Source organism: Zerene cesonia, chromosome 6, assembly GCF_012273895.1.
Source record: "Zerene cesonia ecotype Mississippi chromosome 6, Zerene_cesonia_1.1, whole genome shotgun sequence".
Taxonomy (NCBI): Eukaryota; Metazoa; Arthropoda; class Insecta; order Lepidoptera; family Pieridae; genus Zerene; species Zerene cesonia.
The window spans coordinates 624,147-640,463 of NC_052107.1; the positions used below are offsets into that span (position 1 = coordinate 624,147).

Consider the following 16,317-nt stretch of genomic DNA (forward strand, 5'->3'; position numbering starts at 1 on the left):
ACTCGTCCGGGAACACAGAATCAGGAAACATTTTCCAGTCCTTAGTAGTTCGAATAGAGAAAGTTGAGTCGAACCGCTTTGTCCGGGTACATGGAACGTCCACCATATGGCGATGCTTAGAGTCTGTGCACCTGGACGATCGACGGAAGAACAGGAATGGCGGCATCAGATCGTGTTATTCCACAGCGCACTAGAAGCAACTCACAATAACTTTCGAATTAACATTCAAGATAGAAATCAAATCATTTAGATATATTTAAATCAGATTAACATATAATCAAGTGTACAGGTCTCTTGGCTAACCCTAAGATGACCCGCCGGCACATAACCCACAACCAAATATCATCCGCTGCAATGTATTATGTAACGCTGAGTAATAGATCGGTATTATATATGTAACCTTTAGACTATATAGGATGTCACAGATTATAACGTACAAATAAAAGGGACGTATATTCCTATGATAATTACGTACAAATATTCATAACATCCCCGACGCTTTTTTCTATATAATAAATTCTTAAAAGTCCGTGTGTACACCCCTGACTACCACCGCGCCTTCCTTTGCCATCCGCACACGCGCTACGTTTAAGAGTATATTTTCATAACAGTATCTTTCTGTGTATACATTTTCACACACCTAATTAATAAAAAATGTTTTGTGGACCAGCTAGTATTTAAAAATCATTCAGAAATTTCATAACATATTTAAGCTGTTTTGCATACAAATAATTTTCTTCTTGTATGGAAATGGCGATTTTTTATATCTGAACGAGTTGGTTTTAAAAGGTTTTTCGCAAATAAAACCCTAGCATTGATGGTTGGAAAGTTTGTTTGTTTGTTACGCAAAAACTGCTTTAACTCACTAGTATTACTGTCGTATAAGCTTGTAGCTATAATTGTATGTAGTTCAGGACACAGGTCCAGGATATTGCAGTCACAAATAGTTATATGTACATGTGTACGACCCTACTGATCTGATATGACTATCTTAGTATTAAGTATAATAAAACTTAGCGAAGTTTTATTATAATTGAAACTATAATTTACATCAAAAAACAGCGCAAGTTTAGAAGAAATGTGGAACAATAAATCTTTAAAAAGATACTTTGTCAATGTGCTTATTCCTCGAATGGCGCCAGAGGCATACGTTATAATTTTTCGCCCACTCGCCTTGTGTAACTGCCTGTATAAATAAGTTTGGTTTACAATAGAATCTCAATGTGTTATATAATTATATTAAACAGATCTTTATCGGTTGCGTTCTTTGCCATAGATAAGTTTGTTTTGTAGGTGTCAACTAATTGCCCTAGATTTGAGAGAAATTGTACTTAAAATTATTGATTACTATTATTGATTAATTTAAAGGGTAATATATAATATATATCATGATTATTATGCACATTGTCAGATTAAAAATTTAAAGACAACGATTCAGTTTTGAAATACATCATTTAATAGATAGCACTTCCATTAAAATGCTATTTCTTCATAACATATGTGGGTTACTCATCTGATAGTAAAAAATTATGTCGAATAAACTCTAAAACAGTGACTACGTTTTCAATAGACTTCAAAAATGGAGGAGGTTATCTATTCGACTGCATTTTTTTGTTTGTTTTTCATTTTTATTTTTTATAATTCCATACGCGGACAACTGAGCTTGGGGTTGCCTGCTGGTAAGAGATCACCTCCGCCCATGAACCTTTGCTGAGGTGGAGCCTAAGGTAGGAGGAGGTAAATTGAAGATTGAAAAAGGGAATGGAATGGGATGTGTGAGGAAATGGAAACGGGCCTCTGAGTGTTTGTTACCTCCTAACTTTTTCCTTTTTGAATAGATTTTTATGACGTTTTTTTTTATTTGAAAGCTGGTAGCTTGCATGTAGTGCCATTTAAAATTGATCTAGTTCTAACAACTTGATCACGGGTAACGGGTGGCTGAGATGCTAGGCGTTGCTACCGTTTGGCAAAATGACACGGGTTTGACTCCCGCCTCGAGATTAAATTACTTCTATTCCTCAACAAATGTAAATAAATGAAAAAAGTCTCATTTATAAACATGTTTTAACATTCTTTGTTTAAAAAAATTCAACACTAATGCGAAAGTTAAGAAAATTAAGAAAAGGACATATGGGTGTACTGTGACAATGTTTTATTGCTTAAATATAAACTCAAACTCAAACTCAAACTCAAACATTTATTTGTATATTCCTTTTTCCACGTTCCTCATTTTTTAAATAAAAATATTATTAATATATTAACTATAGAGAGTGAAAAGGACAACATTTTAAAATAAATCAATGTATTCATCCGCAAGACTTATAATAAAATCATTAGAAGAATATAATGAATTATAAGTAACTCTTAAATGTCAGTGTGAATAAATTAACATTTTAATAGCTGTCTAAATTTAAACTATCTAGAAAAGCGAAATAGTAGCATGCATGCTACTGTGTTTTTGGGTGGGTAAGCCGGAGCTTCGTATCCTTTTCCCACCCTTCCAAGTCCATTCCTTTTTACCCTTTACCATTCAGACGTCCATATAGTCAACTTTTTGTCCCGATATTCCTACAGGATACGGACTTACGCGGATGGAACCGCGGGGCGTAGCTAATCCTCTATAATATTTAGGCGTTCTTAATTAAAAGGAATTTAAACTATTAAATTCGTGATAATTCATGCACGTGTGCGATGCATTATATGATTAGGAATTAAACAGTTATGTTGTTAAATACACGTTTTTTGCGATATGATTATCGATATAACCTTCTTTAGGGGTCCACTCTGTTGGGGGTCGCGGATGTGGGTAAGCAGCTCCCGTAACCCCTTCACTAAAGCGGCTCGACGGAACACAGTGGGGTTTCAGTCGGTAGGAATAATACATAACCCACGGCTCCTTCCCACGAAGGCCTTGTGTATATATAAGTATAATACTTACAGTAAGAATTTAGAGCAATTCGTAAGTTTTAAATACGAGCGAAGACGCGATAAACAGCTAGTATCATTCCAGTTTTAAAACTTTCTATAAACTTAATCGTTCTGTCTCAATATTAATACAGCAAATTACATATTAGGTATTACGTTAAATCTATTGCTAAATGCCCATACGAGCAAGAGTTCACCGCCCTCTGGGTCTCCTGCTTCTAGATATATCATACCACCTCAAACATTCTACAATCCTGCTAATATTATAAGCTAGCTTAACACCGCCCGCGGCTTTGCCCGCGTGGAATTAGGACATTTACAAATGATTTAGTGACTGTATATTCCTGTTTTATCCCCACGGAGCTTTTAACCGGGATAAAAATATCCCAAATCAGCTTATACCCTGTCTGTATACCAAATTTCATCACAATACGTTCAGTAGTTTCAGCGTGATTAACGGAAAACATCCAAACAAACGAACTTCCACATTTATAATATAAGTGCGATGTGAAAGTACATTCAATCATATTAAAACATATAACGAAATATATATTAAACTAGCCGCTCGCCCCGGCTCCACCTGGGCTGACCCGGGATTAAATTAACATAACATATATCTTAGGACACTCACTGATAAAGAGCCTTTCTATTTATACAAGAATTTCTAAAATCAGTTCAGTAGATCCAAAGATAAAAGATACATAAACTTTACCTGTTTACTGAAGTTACGATTTACCAAAAGTAAGTTATAATCTTTTAAGAAATAAATGTTTTCAACCGTAAGTAAAATCTCGACTAATATTGAATGTCTGAGTTAACTATTTTAAACCGTATTAAATACACTAAATTTATAAAAATAACGTATGTTAAGGAAATACAAATATCATTAAAATCTATATTTGAATCCGAATATGAAATGAAAGTGAATGTTTTTTTTTTTACTTTTTAGAAAATCCATAATCTGTATAATGCCATAATTGACCTTATATTCCCACACAAACGTTATCCTTCATACAACCGGACACGAAGAACCTTTGGTTACAGAGGATCGCTGACCGAAGATGCTAAGACCAAATGTCACAACGCGTCCTTGCTAGCGGCGTTAGTCAGTATAAAAAGACACATCTTCATTCCATTGGCATCAGTCGCTCGATTGCTTTACTCCGCAACACACAAAAACCAAAACCTTCAAAAATGAAATCGGTACGTTTTTTGGGTTTTATCAACTCTTAATTGGGTCTTGTATCGCCTATCTTCCTGCAAATAATCGAACTTATTGTTGTGACATGTGATTTAAAATTGACTTAATACGCGATACTTTTCGTCCCAGGCCCTAATTAATAGGTTAATATATATTTTTTATTTACAGTTCGTAGTTTTCGCTCTGTGCGTTGTGGCCGCCCTCGCCGCTCCCCCCACCAGCAACGACCGCGATGCTCAAATCCTCAAATACGAAAACGACAACATCGGCATCGGCCCCTACGGTTACGCGTAAGTTTCATATCTATTTTCCCAATCGTAATATTCCTTTAAGGAAACGCTTAGATGCCTTTATCATCGAGCAAATCTTTAACACATCTAAATTAGGACTCATAAAAACTATGTAAAACGTATTAATATAACCACGACTTCGACTATAGTGTTCAAGATTCACGATTTCATCATCTTTCAAATATCGTCCACAAACAACGTTCGGTAACAAGATTGACGAAATGTTCAAATACTCATAATGTCATCAGGCCATTCAGTGTTCTTCCGCTGTAAATTAGATAATTGCGTGTTTATTGATTATATTTGTTTATTGTAACAGCGTGGAGACATCCAACGGCATCCAAGCCCAAGAGAACGGCCAGCTGAAGAACGTTGGAAGCGAGAACGAGGCTTTGGAAGTTCGCGGACAGTTCTCCTACACCGGTCCCGACGGCGTCGTCTACACCGTCACATACGTCGCCGACGAGAACGGTTTCCAGGCCTCCGGCGCTCACCTCCCCCAGCCCCCCCAATAAATCATCACCACTTAGCCTATAATCTAGTCCAAAAATACTCAACTTCTTTGCCCCCCCATCCTTTTTAAGATCGTTCAAGCGATTCTGTGATACCCTCCTGATTTGTATATTGTTAATAAACCAATGTTATAATTATTCTCGCATTTTATTACAACAATCAATTTTAAACCGACGACGTCAAATACGAAATAACACGAAAACCTTTCAAGGTTTACCACAATGTATTAAAATTCGACATTAAGACATTAATGCTACGATATTTATATAGTTTATTAAAGATATATGTGCGATGTTTTGCGCAGTCAAAGTTGACGGTAAAGCCGGTATGTAAATTTGTGACCTTCTCGTCTTCTATCGGTAATCTCATTATAATTTTAATGTTCCTTACCGTGGAATCCTAAATTTTGTCACTCGCTTTTTAGAATATATTACGCCTTGCACAGTTTTTATGTCATCGATATTTTTAGAAGTTCGTTTCTCGTGTTTTTAACAAAGGAATCAAATATAATTGGAATGTCTTTATTGGAACGCTTATATTTGCACTTTTACGTCTTCATATCTATTTTGGGTTCCATATAGCGCTTTTTGAGTTTTTTTGCATAATATTACATTATTGAATTGATGTAAGAAAATATTATGTAACTATTTATATTTAGAATGGGAACATTGGGTATTATTGATTACACATTACATAAGCTACCGTTAAATGGAAGTTGAACCTTACGAAAGGTCGAAGGCATTGATCTTTTTTTAATTAACATTTAACATTGACCGCGTGAAATTAAAATTCCTTTGAACCCGTAAGCTCTAAATTAAATAATAAATATATAATAATATGGTCAAATTAGTAGTAAGTAGCAAGCAAGACGAAAAAAAGTAGTTCTAATATAAATTGAATAGCCCACCTTGTTTTAAAAATGTAAATGGGCGTAATTTAAGGTATAAAAAAAAAATGTGAGCCGTCACGGGACGCCTGGCAGATGTGAAACATTGACATACCATCGTTTAGCGTGGCAACGCGTCGCCACGGCATGCGTCGCCACGCCAGAAGTCAGTTTTACTTGCGGCTATACAAAAATTACAGTGACTGTACCATTATTTTATGGTTTTTAAATGCCTTTCTGCTCGAGCTAGCTCGGATTTCGTTTTTATTCTAATACCGGTCCTGAAACCCTCAAGGAAGAGGAGGATTCCCTATTAACGTTACCTAGAACTTTGCTTACTATAGTGACTGATGAATTCCTGCTTGTTTTTGTAATATTTGTATACTTATCAACTAGTTTGTCTAAGTACTTATTTGTACTCTTAGCAACGATTCCTGTTGCTTTTATCTCTATTGGTATAATTTCTGTAGAAGTATTCTATAGCCGTCCTATTTCAATTTTAAGAGGATAGTATTTGCTTCACTTTTCAATTCATTTTGGTCCAATATTAAGTCTGAAGGTACTGTTATATCAATTAAATATGTTTTATTTACAAAAATTATGTCTGGTCTGTTATGTACTATTGCTTGATTTAGTGTGAATTGAAATCTCCCCATTCTTGCTTTTAAAAATTAGTGGATGCCCACTTTCGCGACAGTTGTCGGTTTCTTTGAAAAAATGTATTTATAATCCTCTTATTTTAGCATTTTATCATACTATATTATAGTTGTGATATTATATATAACATGTTCTTATAGTATAAATTACAAAGTGATCAAGTGTATAATTATATTATACTATGATATATACAATACATATATATTAATTCGTTATATTATACTATTTTTTCGGAATATCTGAAATAAACTGAGATTTTCCACAGTTTTCAGTTGAATATATGACATAACTTCAGATAGTGACTAAGATAGATAGACGTTAGTGTTCGATAATTTTATGATAAATCCTACTTCCTATCCTACTAATATTATAAATGCGAAAGTTTGTATGGATGTATGTGTGTGTTTGTTGCTCTTCACGCAAAAACTACTGAACCGATTGCAATGAAATTTGGTACGTAGACAGCTGGACAATTAGAATAACATAGAGGCAACTTTTTATCCCTATATTACTACAGGATACGGACTTACGCGGGTGAAACCGCGGGGCGCAGATAGTAATTAATAAACGTACTTATACTCAATTATAAATTCTAAATATTTGCTTTCTCTTACCATGACCTGCACCATGAACTTTATTAAAGCAGGATGCAACTATGCAATCAATCAGAAACCTTGCATTGATATTAGAATTCCATACATTCTACGATTTTGTTCATTCGTGATATCCGCATTTTAAACTGAAACATATTAATCAGTCTATAAGACAGGATGAAGCAAGTTCATAAGTCTACACATGATTTATTTTAGTTATATATTTATTAACCTTATAAATCCTATCTTTCCTACTATTATATTATACATGCGAAAGTTTGGGAGATACATCCATGTATATATATATATATATATATATATGTTTGTAACTCTTTCACGTAAAGACTACAGAACCGATTGCAATGAAATTTGGCTACGTAGATAGCTGGATAACTGGAATAACACAGACAACTTTATCCCATTTTCATCCATTTATTGATATTAACACGGGACTTACGCGGGTGTAACCGCGGGGCGCTAGCTAGTTTCCTATATATTTACCAAATACTGTCTGTCATCATTTTCAAGAATATAATTAAATCAATTTTAGTCCATTTCACGCTTTGCCTTTCAGCTTATGCATTTAGAATTAAGGGTAAACTGATCTACGTCGAATAAGATTTTTTCGGATATCGCATATCTCCTGTGATAAAATGAAAACTAACTTACAGCTGATATGCATTCAGACAGATCAAACATTTAAATTATAATAAAAAATGGCAATGCAAAAAATATCAGTCGAGTAACTAGCGACACTAAGGATTCCGTAGAAATAAGCTATAGAAGAACTGCAAAAAAAATTTGGTCACCCATCCGATTTTTGACCGCGCCAACAGTTGCTTCGCCTTGAATTTTCATTATTTATTGTTACAGCGGCAACATAATAAAGGTACAACCGATAAACTGTCACGGTTCACGTGACCCTGATCTGCCTGGTGACAGTCGAACGGTCAGACAGACATACGGACAGCATGTCTGTCTGTCCATACGACATGTCCCATGACATGTTTGTAATAGGGTCCCATTTGTAAAAACCATGTCAAACGAGTAATTACGAAAAAAAGGATACTCAACGCTCAATTAATCATAACTCAGCTATCATTATCGGCAATCGAAAGCTTTCGCCGACATAACCTTTCCAGATGCAACCTGGCCGTGACCTTGTTCTGTAAGCACTTAGCAATGTTAGGCATCTCACGCTCGTGCGACGGGCGTCGGACAGTAGCGGTTTGGTCGTTATAAACTAGTTGACCCACAAACACTGTTGTGCCTAACTGTGTTGGGCATTTAGGGGTATGAAAAATAGATGTCGATTCTCAGACCTTCAGAAATTTTCATGAGAATCGGTTTAGCCGTTTCGGAGGAGCATGGTAATTAAGCATTGTGGTATTTTGCTTTCTGTGTCCCCGCGAAGAACGAAATTATCAAACATTTATTAAAAAGGCTTTTTTATTTAAAATATAGGTTTGAATATTGAAATTTCTGTATTTGTAATATAATTATAGGTGTTCACGAAAAGCACAGTTTGTAAACATTAATTACCTGCTCACATCAAGCTTAAATTAGACGTAAAACAATTACCTATAGGTAATCTAAACGACTACTCTACTGTACTAAACTGTCAATTATTTACTTTTATAATAGCTGCTATGAAATGATTTTGACTTAAAAATCAACACGAGATCCCGGACGCCATCTGACGTTTGGCAATAATCGCATTAGTCATTGTAGTCGCAGTCGCAATCGCAGTCGCAGTCGCGTCGCACAACACCAGTCGAAATAACAAAGAATGCAATGACTCAGTGATGTAACTCGGTCGTAACATTATCGGAGGCGCGATCAAATTGTGATAATCTTTTATATTTAATAATTTACGCTTGGCTGTTTGCCTAACTTGACATTTCCATTATAGCTAGCATTGTAGCGGCGAGATAAATGTGAAAGTTTGTCCGTTTGTTGCTCAATCACGGCTGGACGGATTTCGATGTTACGCTGTTTGACTAGTGTTTAGAAAGCTAATTAAATACTTGTTTATATTAAAATCTAGGGGAAAGTACCAGTATTCAAATTAAAAGATGAATCATCAGAATTGGTTCTCCTATCATCTACCAATCACGTACTGGTCTCCATACCCAAAGAATAAAATGAGACCCTAAAGACTTCCCTGCCTGGCGTGTCTGTCTATCCGTCCGTCTGTCACCAGGCTGTCTCATGAATCGTGGTACCGTAAAGATATATTCATTTTATTCTGCATTTTATCTTTAGTTTATTTATACGGAACCCTTAGTATAGGCCGACTCGCACTTGACCAATTTTAGTTTTTTTAACACTAGCTAATACTATTTTATTTAAGACTAGCTTTTGCCCGCAGCTTCGCCTGCGCGGTTTTAATAAGTCATCATGGTACAAACTTTCTTCCACTATTTCATCCACTTGGGAGAAGAATTTATCAGAATCCTTTATCAGCGGATGCCTACGTCATAACATCTAACTGCATGCAAAATTTCAGCCCGATCCGTGCAGTGGTTTGAGCTGTGCGTTGATAGATCACTATATCAGTCACCTTTAAGTTATATACATTTAGATTTGTCTACATTAGCCACGTACCTACATATCATACTTGTAAAAACATGCTGTTATAATATGCATGTCCAGCTACGTAATTATTGAATCAAAATTGATTTATTGTTACATTCGACATTTAAATTTTATAGGTTTTACGGCTCACAATTTATTTATTTTTCATTATGAGAATGTCCTCTTTTTAATGTTTCAAAACTAGAATAACCTGTTCTAGGTTCACATATCCTATTATCATATAACCCACCGTTTAAGAAAACCATAATTGCTATACGTCTTACATTATTTTCCATTTTTCTCAGCCTGACTGGGTTGAGTATTGGCCATTTTGTTCTGCCTCCATGGTACAGCGGTTAACACGTGAGCGTAGAACCGAGGGGTCCTGGGTCAGATTTCCGGTGGGGTCGCTAAAAAGAGTCTTGGTCTGGCAAGACACAGAAGATGGACCTACCTGTCCATTAAAAATCGATAAGTGAAACAGATGTATATCATCTGCCCCATACCCCACTAGGGCACACGAGACTTCAGTTTTTTCTTTGAGTATTAGTCTGTTCAGCACGCCATCTCTCTCTGTTCTTCACCACCCGCATCTATCAGGCTAGCAACCTTTCTTCACCCAGGCCAAGGACGCCGACGAATTAGATTTTTTACGGGACCTTACTCGGAATATAGGCATACTTTTACAAAAAAAATGAATTCATCTGAAATTATATTTAAATAGCATATACAAGCCGCTTGCTTGCTAGCTTTTGTCCACGGCTTCACTTGCGTTAATTTTTGAGTAGTTCATTAGAGACTGCGTTACAATACGTTGCGAATAATCGGAGTAATTTTAATCATATTTTTGTGGTTGTTTTTATAGGGAACTTAGCTTTTGCCTGCTGCTTCGCATGCGTTAAATTCGGAGCAGTTTAATAGATGTTATTATACATATAAACCATCTTCTAGAATCACTCTATCTATTAAAATAAACCCCATCAAAGTCCGTTGCGTAGTTTTGAAGATTCAAGTATACATAGGACATAAGGACAGACAGAGAGGGCGACTTTGTTTCAGACTATGTAGTGAAAGTAACTCAGTCTATCTATTTTTTACAAGTAAAACACTGTTCCGATGTGGATGAAATTTGGTACAGATATCGTTTGAGACCCAAGAAAGAGTAAAATATAGTTTTTATCTCAAAAAAAGGGAAAATCGGGAAAGGGAACTATGTGAGGCAAACCCCGATACTACATATATTTTCTATTTTTCGAAGCATGGCACAGAGCTAGTACATTACAAATGCATTTACTACCTAACCCAAAAGAATCGGATTACTAACAAAATATTTAATTGTTTGTGTTTATTGTTGTTATTAAGTTTGAAGCTAATCGCTGACAGTGTGGTTTTTATTGAATAAATATAACGTTATTAAAGCAGCAACGTAATAACATAATGAACAGAATATTATTTGTTTTTTAATATTTATAAACGTTATTTATAAACTTGGAAATGTTACTACGATACACGTTTATTTCTTTATTGAATCCGAACGAAGATGTTTTATCGGTTATGACGAATAAAAATTCCTCAAATAGGAGATTGCAAACGCTGTTTTATCCACGTGATACTTCTAAGGATTATAAATTAAGATGTGTTTAGTCGTTTAGGGATTAAAGTTAAACATTATTACCCTTAATACTAGTAAGACTCGAATTCAAGCATTTATTCATTTGAACTTCCTTGATAAGGATTAGGATCGTCAAAGTACACAACTAAATTACTTCGGAAAACAGTTTCTACAGAGAAGGTCCGACAAGAAAGTCTGAAATTGCTACTTTTCATGGTCTATAAAGATCGATCGATTATCTTTCATTTATTAATTAATACGAAAGTATGCCGTCTGCACATTTTAGCATATTTTTTTGTATGTGGTGGTCAAGCACGCTTCGGCACGAATATCTCGCTCCGGTGAAGTAGCACACGAATAGCCCAAGAAGACCGACGTGAAATAGCATACTGCTGAGTTTCGTTTGGTGAGTGGGGATACCGGATTCTCATATCCTTTTCCTTACCCTTCCCAGCCCTTTTCTTGATTCCTCCCGTCAATCCTTCCATTTTTATTTGCAGAGGCATAAGGTCTGCCATCAGGCGATAAACCAGCTCCATTGCCGACTATGGCAAAAAATAACTTTTTGATTTTGCCCTTCTAAACTATTTAGTGCCTAAGAAACTTAGGTATAATGGTTAAAGTTGAAAAGGAAAAACACGATAGAACGGGCATGTTTTTATGCTAGAAATATTTCAAGACAGGATAAACAAATTTAATTGTCATTTCTTATTTAGTTCTATCTTAATTAGACCGGTAATAGAAAGAAAAAAAAAACAATCCGGTAGACTTTCCAGTTTTTAATAGACCATCGCACACCTGTTTTTTATGTAAAACTAGTTTATTTTTTATTTTGCCATTTATTTGGCAAAAACTATAATATGATAAACATGAATTCGAATAATTATTCGAATTATAAATCAAAGGACAATAAGTATGGTAGACCACGACTATGTGTTGCCTCTATTGAAAATAAATAAGAAACATTTCATATACAATAACAATATAATGGAGGAAAATGTATTATTTCGTATGTAACGAATAAACTCAAAAGCTATACCATCGATTTCAAAAATTGTTTTACAATTAGAAATTTTTATCTCTACCTAGCAACATAGCCTATTTTTCATTGTTATTCCGGGTGGAACCAGGGCAAGCAGCCAGTTATTAATAAGATATTTAATTTTAAAGGCCTCGTAAGACACACTGATCTTAAAAACATATAAAATGATATGTTTAGTGGCTAGGTAAGCCGGTTCCATCCTTATTCTGAATGTCAAGGCCGCAGTTCCGATAGTTTGATGTTATACGTAACTAACGAATTATAGAAAATTTAGAAAAATTCTATATTTGTCTATTGGATATTTAACTTATATATATTTACAATATTGGGAAATATAACTAACTAAAAAAATTATATAATTTGTGTGGATTCTACTGTTATTACATTGTGCTTATGTTTTTGCTATTTTCAATTCATAAAAAATTCATGTAGTATGTCACATAACTTCAACATTTTGCACACTTTGTTTTCATTTATTTATTAAATTCCAGTAATTCTCAGGAATGACAAATAATTTTGTCACCATAGGAGCTAGCGGGTCATCTGATGGTTAGCAATCACAACCGCCCATGGACGCTGCCCGCTTTCAAGGGTACGGGAAAAGGAAAGGATTGAAGATTGGGAAGAGGGAATGGACTGGGACGGATGAGGTAAGTAAGCACTGCATCTACGCTTACCAGAAGGAAGATATCTATCTATTCTATCTCGAGCGCTTCCCTTGTACACAAAAAAGGCATATTTTACAAATGAATGTAAATTCAAAGTTTAAATTGTAATGTATCTTATAAAATTTAAATCTTATAAATATTATGCTTTAAAGTTTTAATTTCTGATAGCATACTTAATGATATCATTAATCTATTAATTTCATTGGTTTTGATTTAGAATTTGCATTTTGCACCTGGATATCGTTAGATTTGTTTTTTTTGAGAATTTAAACACACAAACTATATATAATTTGCTTAAAAATACTTATTTATACAAACAATAGCAAATAGTAAGTTTGAGTGAAAATATTGTTTTGAGTTTGAGATTACGGGAACTCAAAATAGAATAGGAAAACGTATTTTTTCTCAATAACCTTATAATAAATGTTAATAAAACGAAATATTTATTTCTACAATTATTTCTTGCGTTATATGAAAAAGTCAAATACGCTTAAGTACATATATTTTATAACGTATTTTACTTTATATTTATCCACACTATTCGTAAATAAAAATTACAATTTTAATTACGTTGAATCGGTGATATTTTTAATTCTAAAGGTCAATTGATGTTTCGAAAAACATAATTTGAAAAGGCCTATTTTTTAATTAGCAGCATATTTATGCAAATATGATATTTTATTTAAAATTTACGTACCAGTTAATTAGGTAATTAGTTTCGTTCACCCACTCGAAAGTTCTGAAAAATCTTCTCTTTTTTAAAGTTGGTTAAATACGATGGGATCGTTACCGCCTTGCTCATACTAAGAGATAAGGGATAAAGTCAGTCTTCTCCATTTTTTCTTTATTGTATTTTTTTATATCTGTAGTTGTACGTTTGAAGAAAATAAATATACATTATTATTATTTATTCGTTGAGACAAGAAGTTAGACATATCATCAGTATTTTCATTACCTTCAACCAACATTTGTTCCAACTTCACAGACCGCCTCAGGTTCTATGGCCTAGCATAGTCATGTCTAAGAAGGTTCAGGTCGAAATCTACCACCGTGACTAAGTACGGGTTGCCAGATTCCACATGTCGTGAACTTTGATTCAATATGTCTAACTTTTGATTCAATATATCAGCTCTATATATTCTAATAAATAGACCGCATAACGCATACAAACTAATGAATTTTTAATTATTTATATAAAATACTGGCTGTGCCTGCGACTTCGTTCGCGTGGATGTCGAATTTATAACTTTTTTAATGCGAAACGCTGTTGGAGGATATCGATATAAATATTAGTGCTTGTTTATAAACAACATTAGCTGTGGAACTATCTGGAGCGTACACAAAAAGGTTTTTCGAGTTGTTTACGCGCGCTACGTATAACTAATCATGGGGAAAGACTTACTTGGCTCAAATTGCAGGTTATTATTTGCTTCGAGCTTCAAAGTAAAGACAGAATATAACTAATCTTTTAAATTATACATTAAGCGATTTAAAATTTTATCAAACAAATACCTTTTAAAAACAATTCTTTTTTTAAAGACACCTATTAAACACAAAAATGTCGGCAGACATGGGCGAACTTTATTCTTTTAAGGACAACGCACGCACAACGCCATCCATTGCATATCTGCCCGGCCCGTTTCCCTTTCCTCACATTTCCCAGTCCATCCTTCTTTCCATTCCTTAATCCTTTTCTTATCCCTTAACTCTGATAAGCGGGCAACGCATTCGCATAGCACCGCCTCTGTGAATATTCGAAGCGGTGGTGATTGCTTGCCCTGAGGCGAACCACCAACCCAGTTGCCAGCTCTAACATAAAAAAATCATTTGCTGTGAAACAAAATACCGTAATACCCAAATAAATAAACCGACAAACAGAGAAACAAACAAACAGACAAATAGAAAAAATTCTAAAAATACTGAGAATTCGTTGTCCTATTCGTTGTCCATTAACACCCTAGCAACATTGTATTCAGATATTATTTTTAATGCACACAAACGACTTTTCTACATTTTCATTAAAGACAATAATCACCGAACCTATCACATAACGAAAACCGAAACGAAACTGTCAAATCTCGCCGAACAAAATGCATCAGCCCAAATTTAAATATGTATATGCAAAATAGGTGGATAGGTATATAAAGTGCGAAATCTATATTCTGATCACAGTTGTCAACTCATCCTCACGGACTGCAAGACCTCATCATCCATCTAAAATGAAATCCGTGAGTAACTTTGGCTATAGATTTAGATAGATCCTTTCACCTAGCACTTTCCGAAAGTCTAAGTAGAAATTACAACTTTAAAGGGAAAAAAGGAATCAAAATCTTTAATATTGGTGCCTTCTGTCCAAAACATCGTTAATAAAGAGCTAAAGGGATTCAATTTGAATAAATTATTAAGAATAAATACTAAAATCGAAATAATACGATTGTTAATTTTCCTCTAGAATCCCTGGAAACATTCACAACGATTTTAAAATTCTATATTTAGTGAATTGAGCTTTTTGCGAGCCTCGTTTAATTAACATTGTGGTCAGGTCAAGGTCACTATCATTCTTTATGGCTTGAACCGGAAAGTTAAGCGATAAATTCTTCAACATTACACAAGTTTTATCGCCAATTGTATGATACTAAAGTTATTTTATGAATCAGAGTTTTTTTTTCACAATGTCTTTTTATATGTTTGACCTTTACACGTTGAAAATCATTTAGGCCAAACGACGTAGCGTTTCAACATACGAGATTGTCTAAATGTTTGGCAATTAGCAAAAATGGCAAACTAATCGGCCTGAGGTCAATCATATGTGCAATGATTGAATTTAGTATTTAATTAGTCGTTAGCTTATTTTAAATTTTCCTCTGCAATTATTCTTCATACTGGTTAATATTAATATTGTCTGTATTGAGACGTTCTGTGTCACATTTTAACGTTTCTTCGTCCTCTAGTTCATCGTGTTCGCTCTGTTCGTGGCTGCGGCCGTCGCCCTCCCCGTTGACGAAAAGGATGCCATCATCGAACAATACGACAACAACAACATCGGAGTCAATGGATACAACTACAAGTAAGTTTAATCTTCACATATTATCTTATCTTACCTCATACATTCTTGCCTACATAAATTTAGCGAGTTCAATATGTTTTTGTCCAGGTACTTTTAACATAATAATATATCCATGATTAGTCGACTACCACAATAACAATTTAATCTTATGGGCACTATCCCATAATTTAGGATTAGTAGACTTTTCTTCAAACTTTATCATGCTAGGAACGCGCGGTAACATGTCGTATTAACCGAAGATTTCAACACCAATATATATATATATATATATATATATATATATATA

The 16,317-nt window shown here is 34.4% G+C and overlaps 2 protein-coding genes across 2 annotated transcripts in view; both read left to right on the forward strand.

The window, feature by feature from the left end:
* The first annotated feature begins 4,058 nt into the window (after nt 1–4,058).
* On the forward strand, nt 4,059–5,066 carry LOC119840397 (flexible cuticle protein 12-like). The gene is made up of 3 exons (XM_038366994.1): nt 4,059–4,128; nt 4,295–4,416; nt 4,736–5,066. The coding sequence occupies exons 1-3, from the start codon at nt 4,120–4,122 to the stop codon at nt 4,929–4,931; spliced, it is 327 nt and encodes a 108-aa protein (XP_038222922.1). The 5' UTR covers nt 4,059–4,119; the 3' UTR covers nt 4,932–5,066.
* A 10,071-nt stretch (nt 5,067–15,137) lies between these two features.
* The window catches only part of LOC119840436 (flexible cuticle protein 12-like), a 2,600-nt gene continuing 1,420 nt past the window's right edge, over nt 15,138–16,317 (forward strand). Inside the window, exons 1-2 of the mRNA XM_038367048.1 lie at nt 15,138–15,192; nt 15,916–16,031. Of these exons, the coding sequence (XP_038222976.1) occupies nt 15,184–15,192; nt 15,916–16,031 (125 nt within the window). The 5' untranslated portion in view covers nt 15,138–15,183. The remainder of the gene's footprint in view (nt 15,193–15,915; nt 16,032–16,317) is intronic.

What these genes read in the sequence shown, in the direction of transcription:
- LOC119840397 (XM_038366994.1), top strand. An exon ending in ATCGGCCCCTACGGTTACGC is followed by an intron (nt 4,417 to 4,735) that starts GTAAGTTTCATA and finishes TTATTGTAACAG; the next exon opens with CGTGGAGACATCCAACGGCA.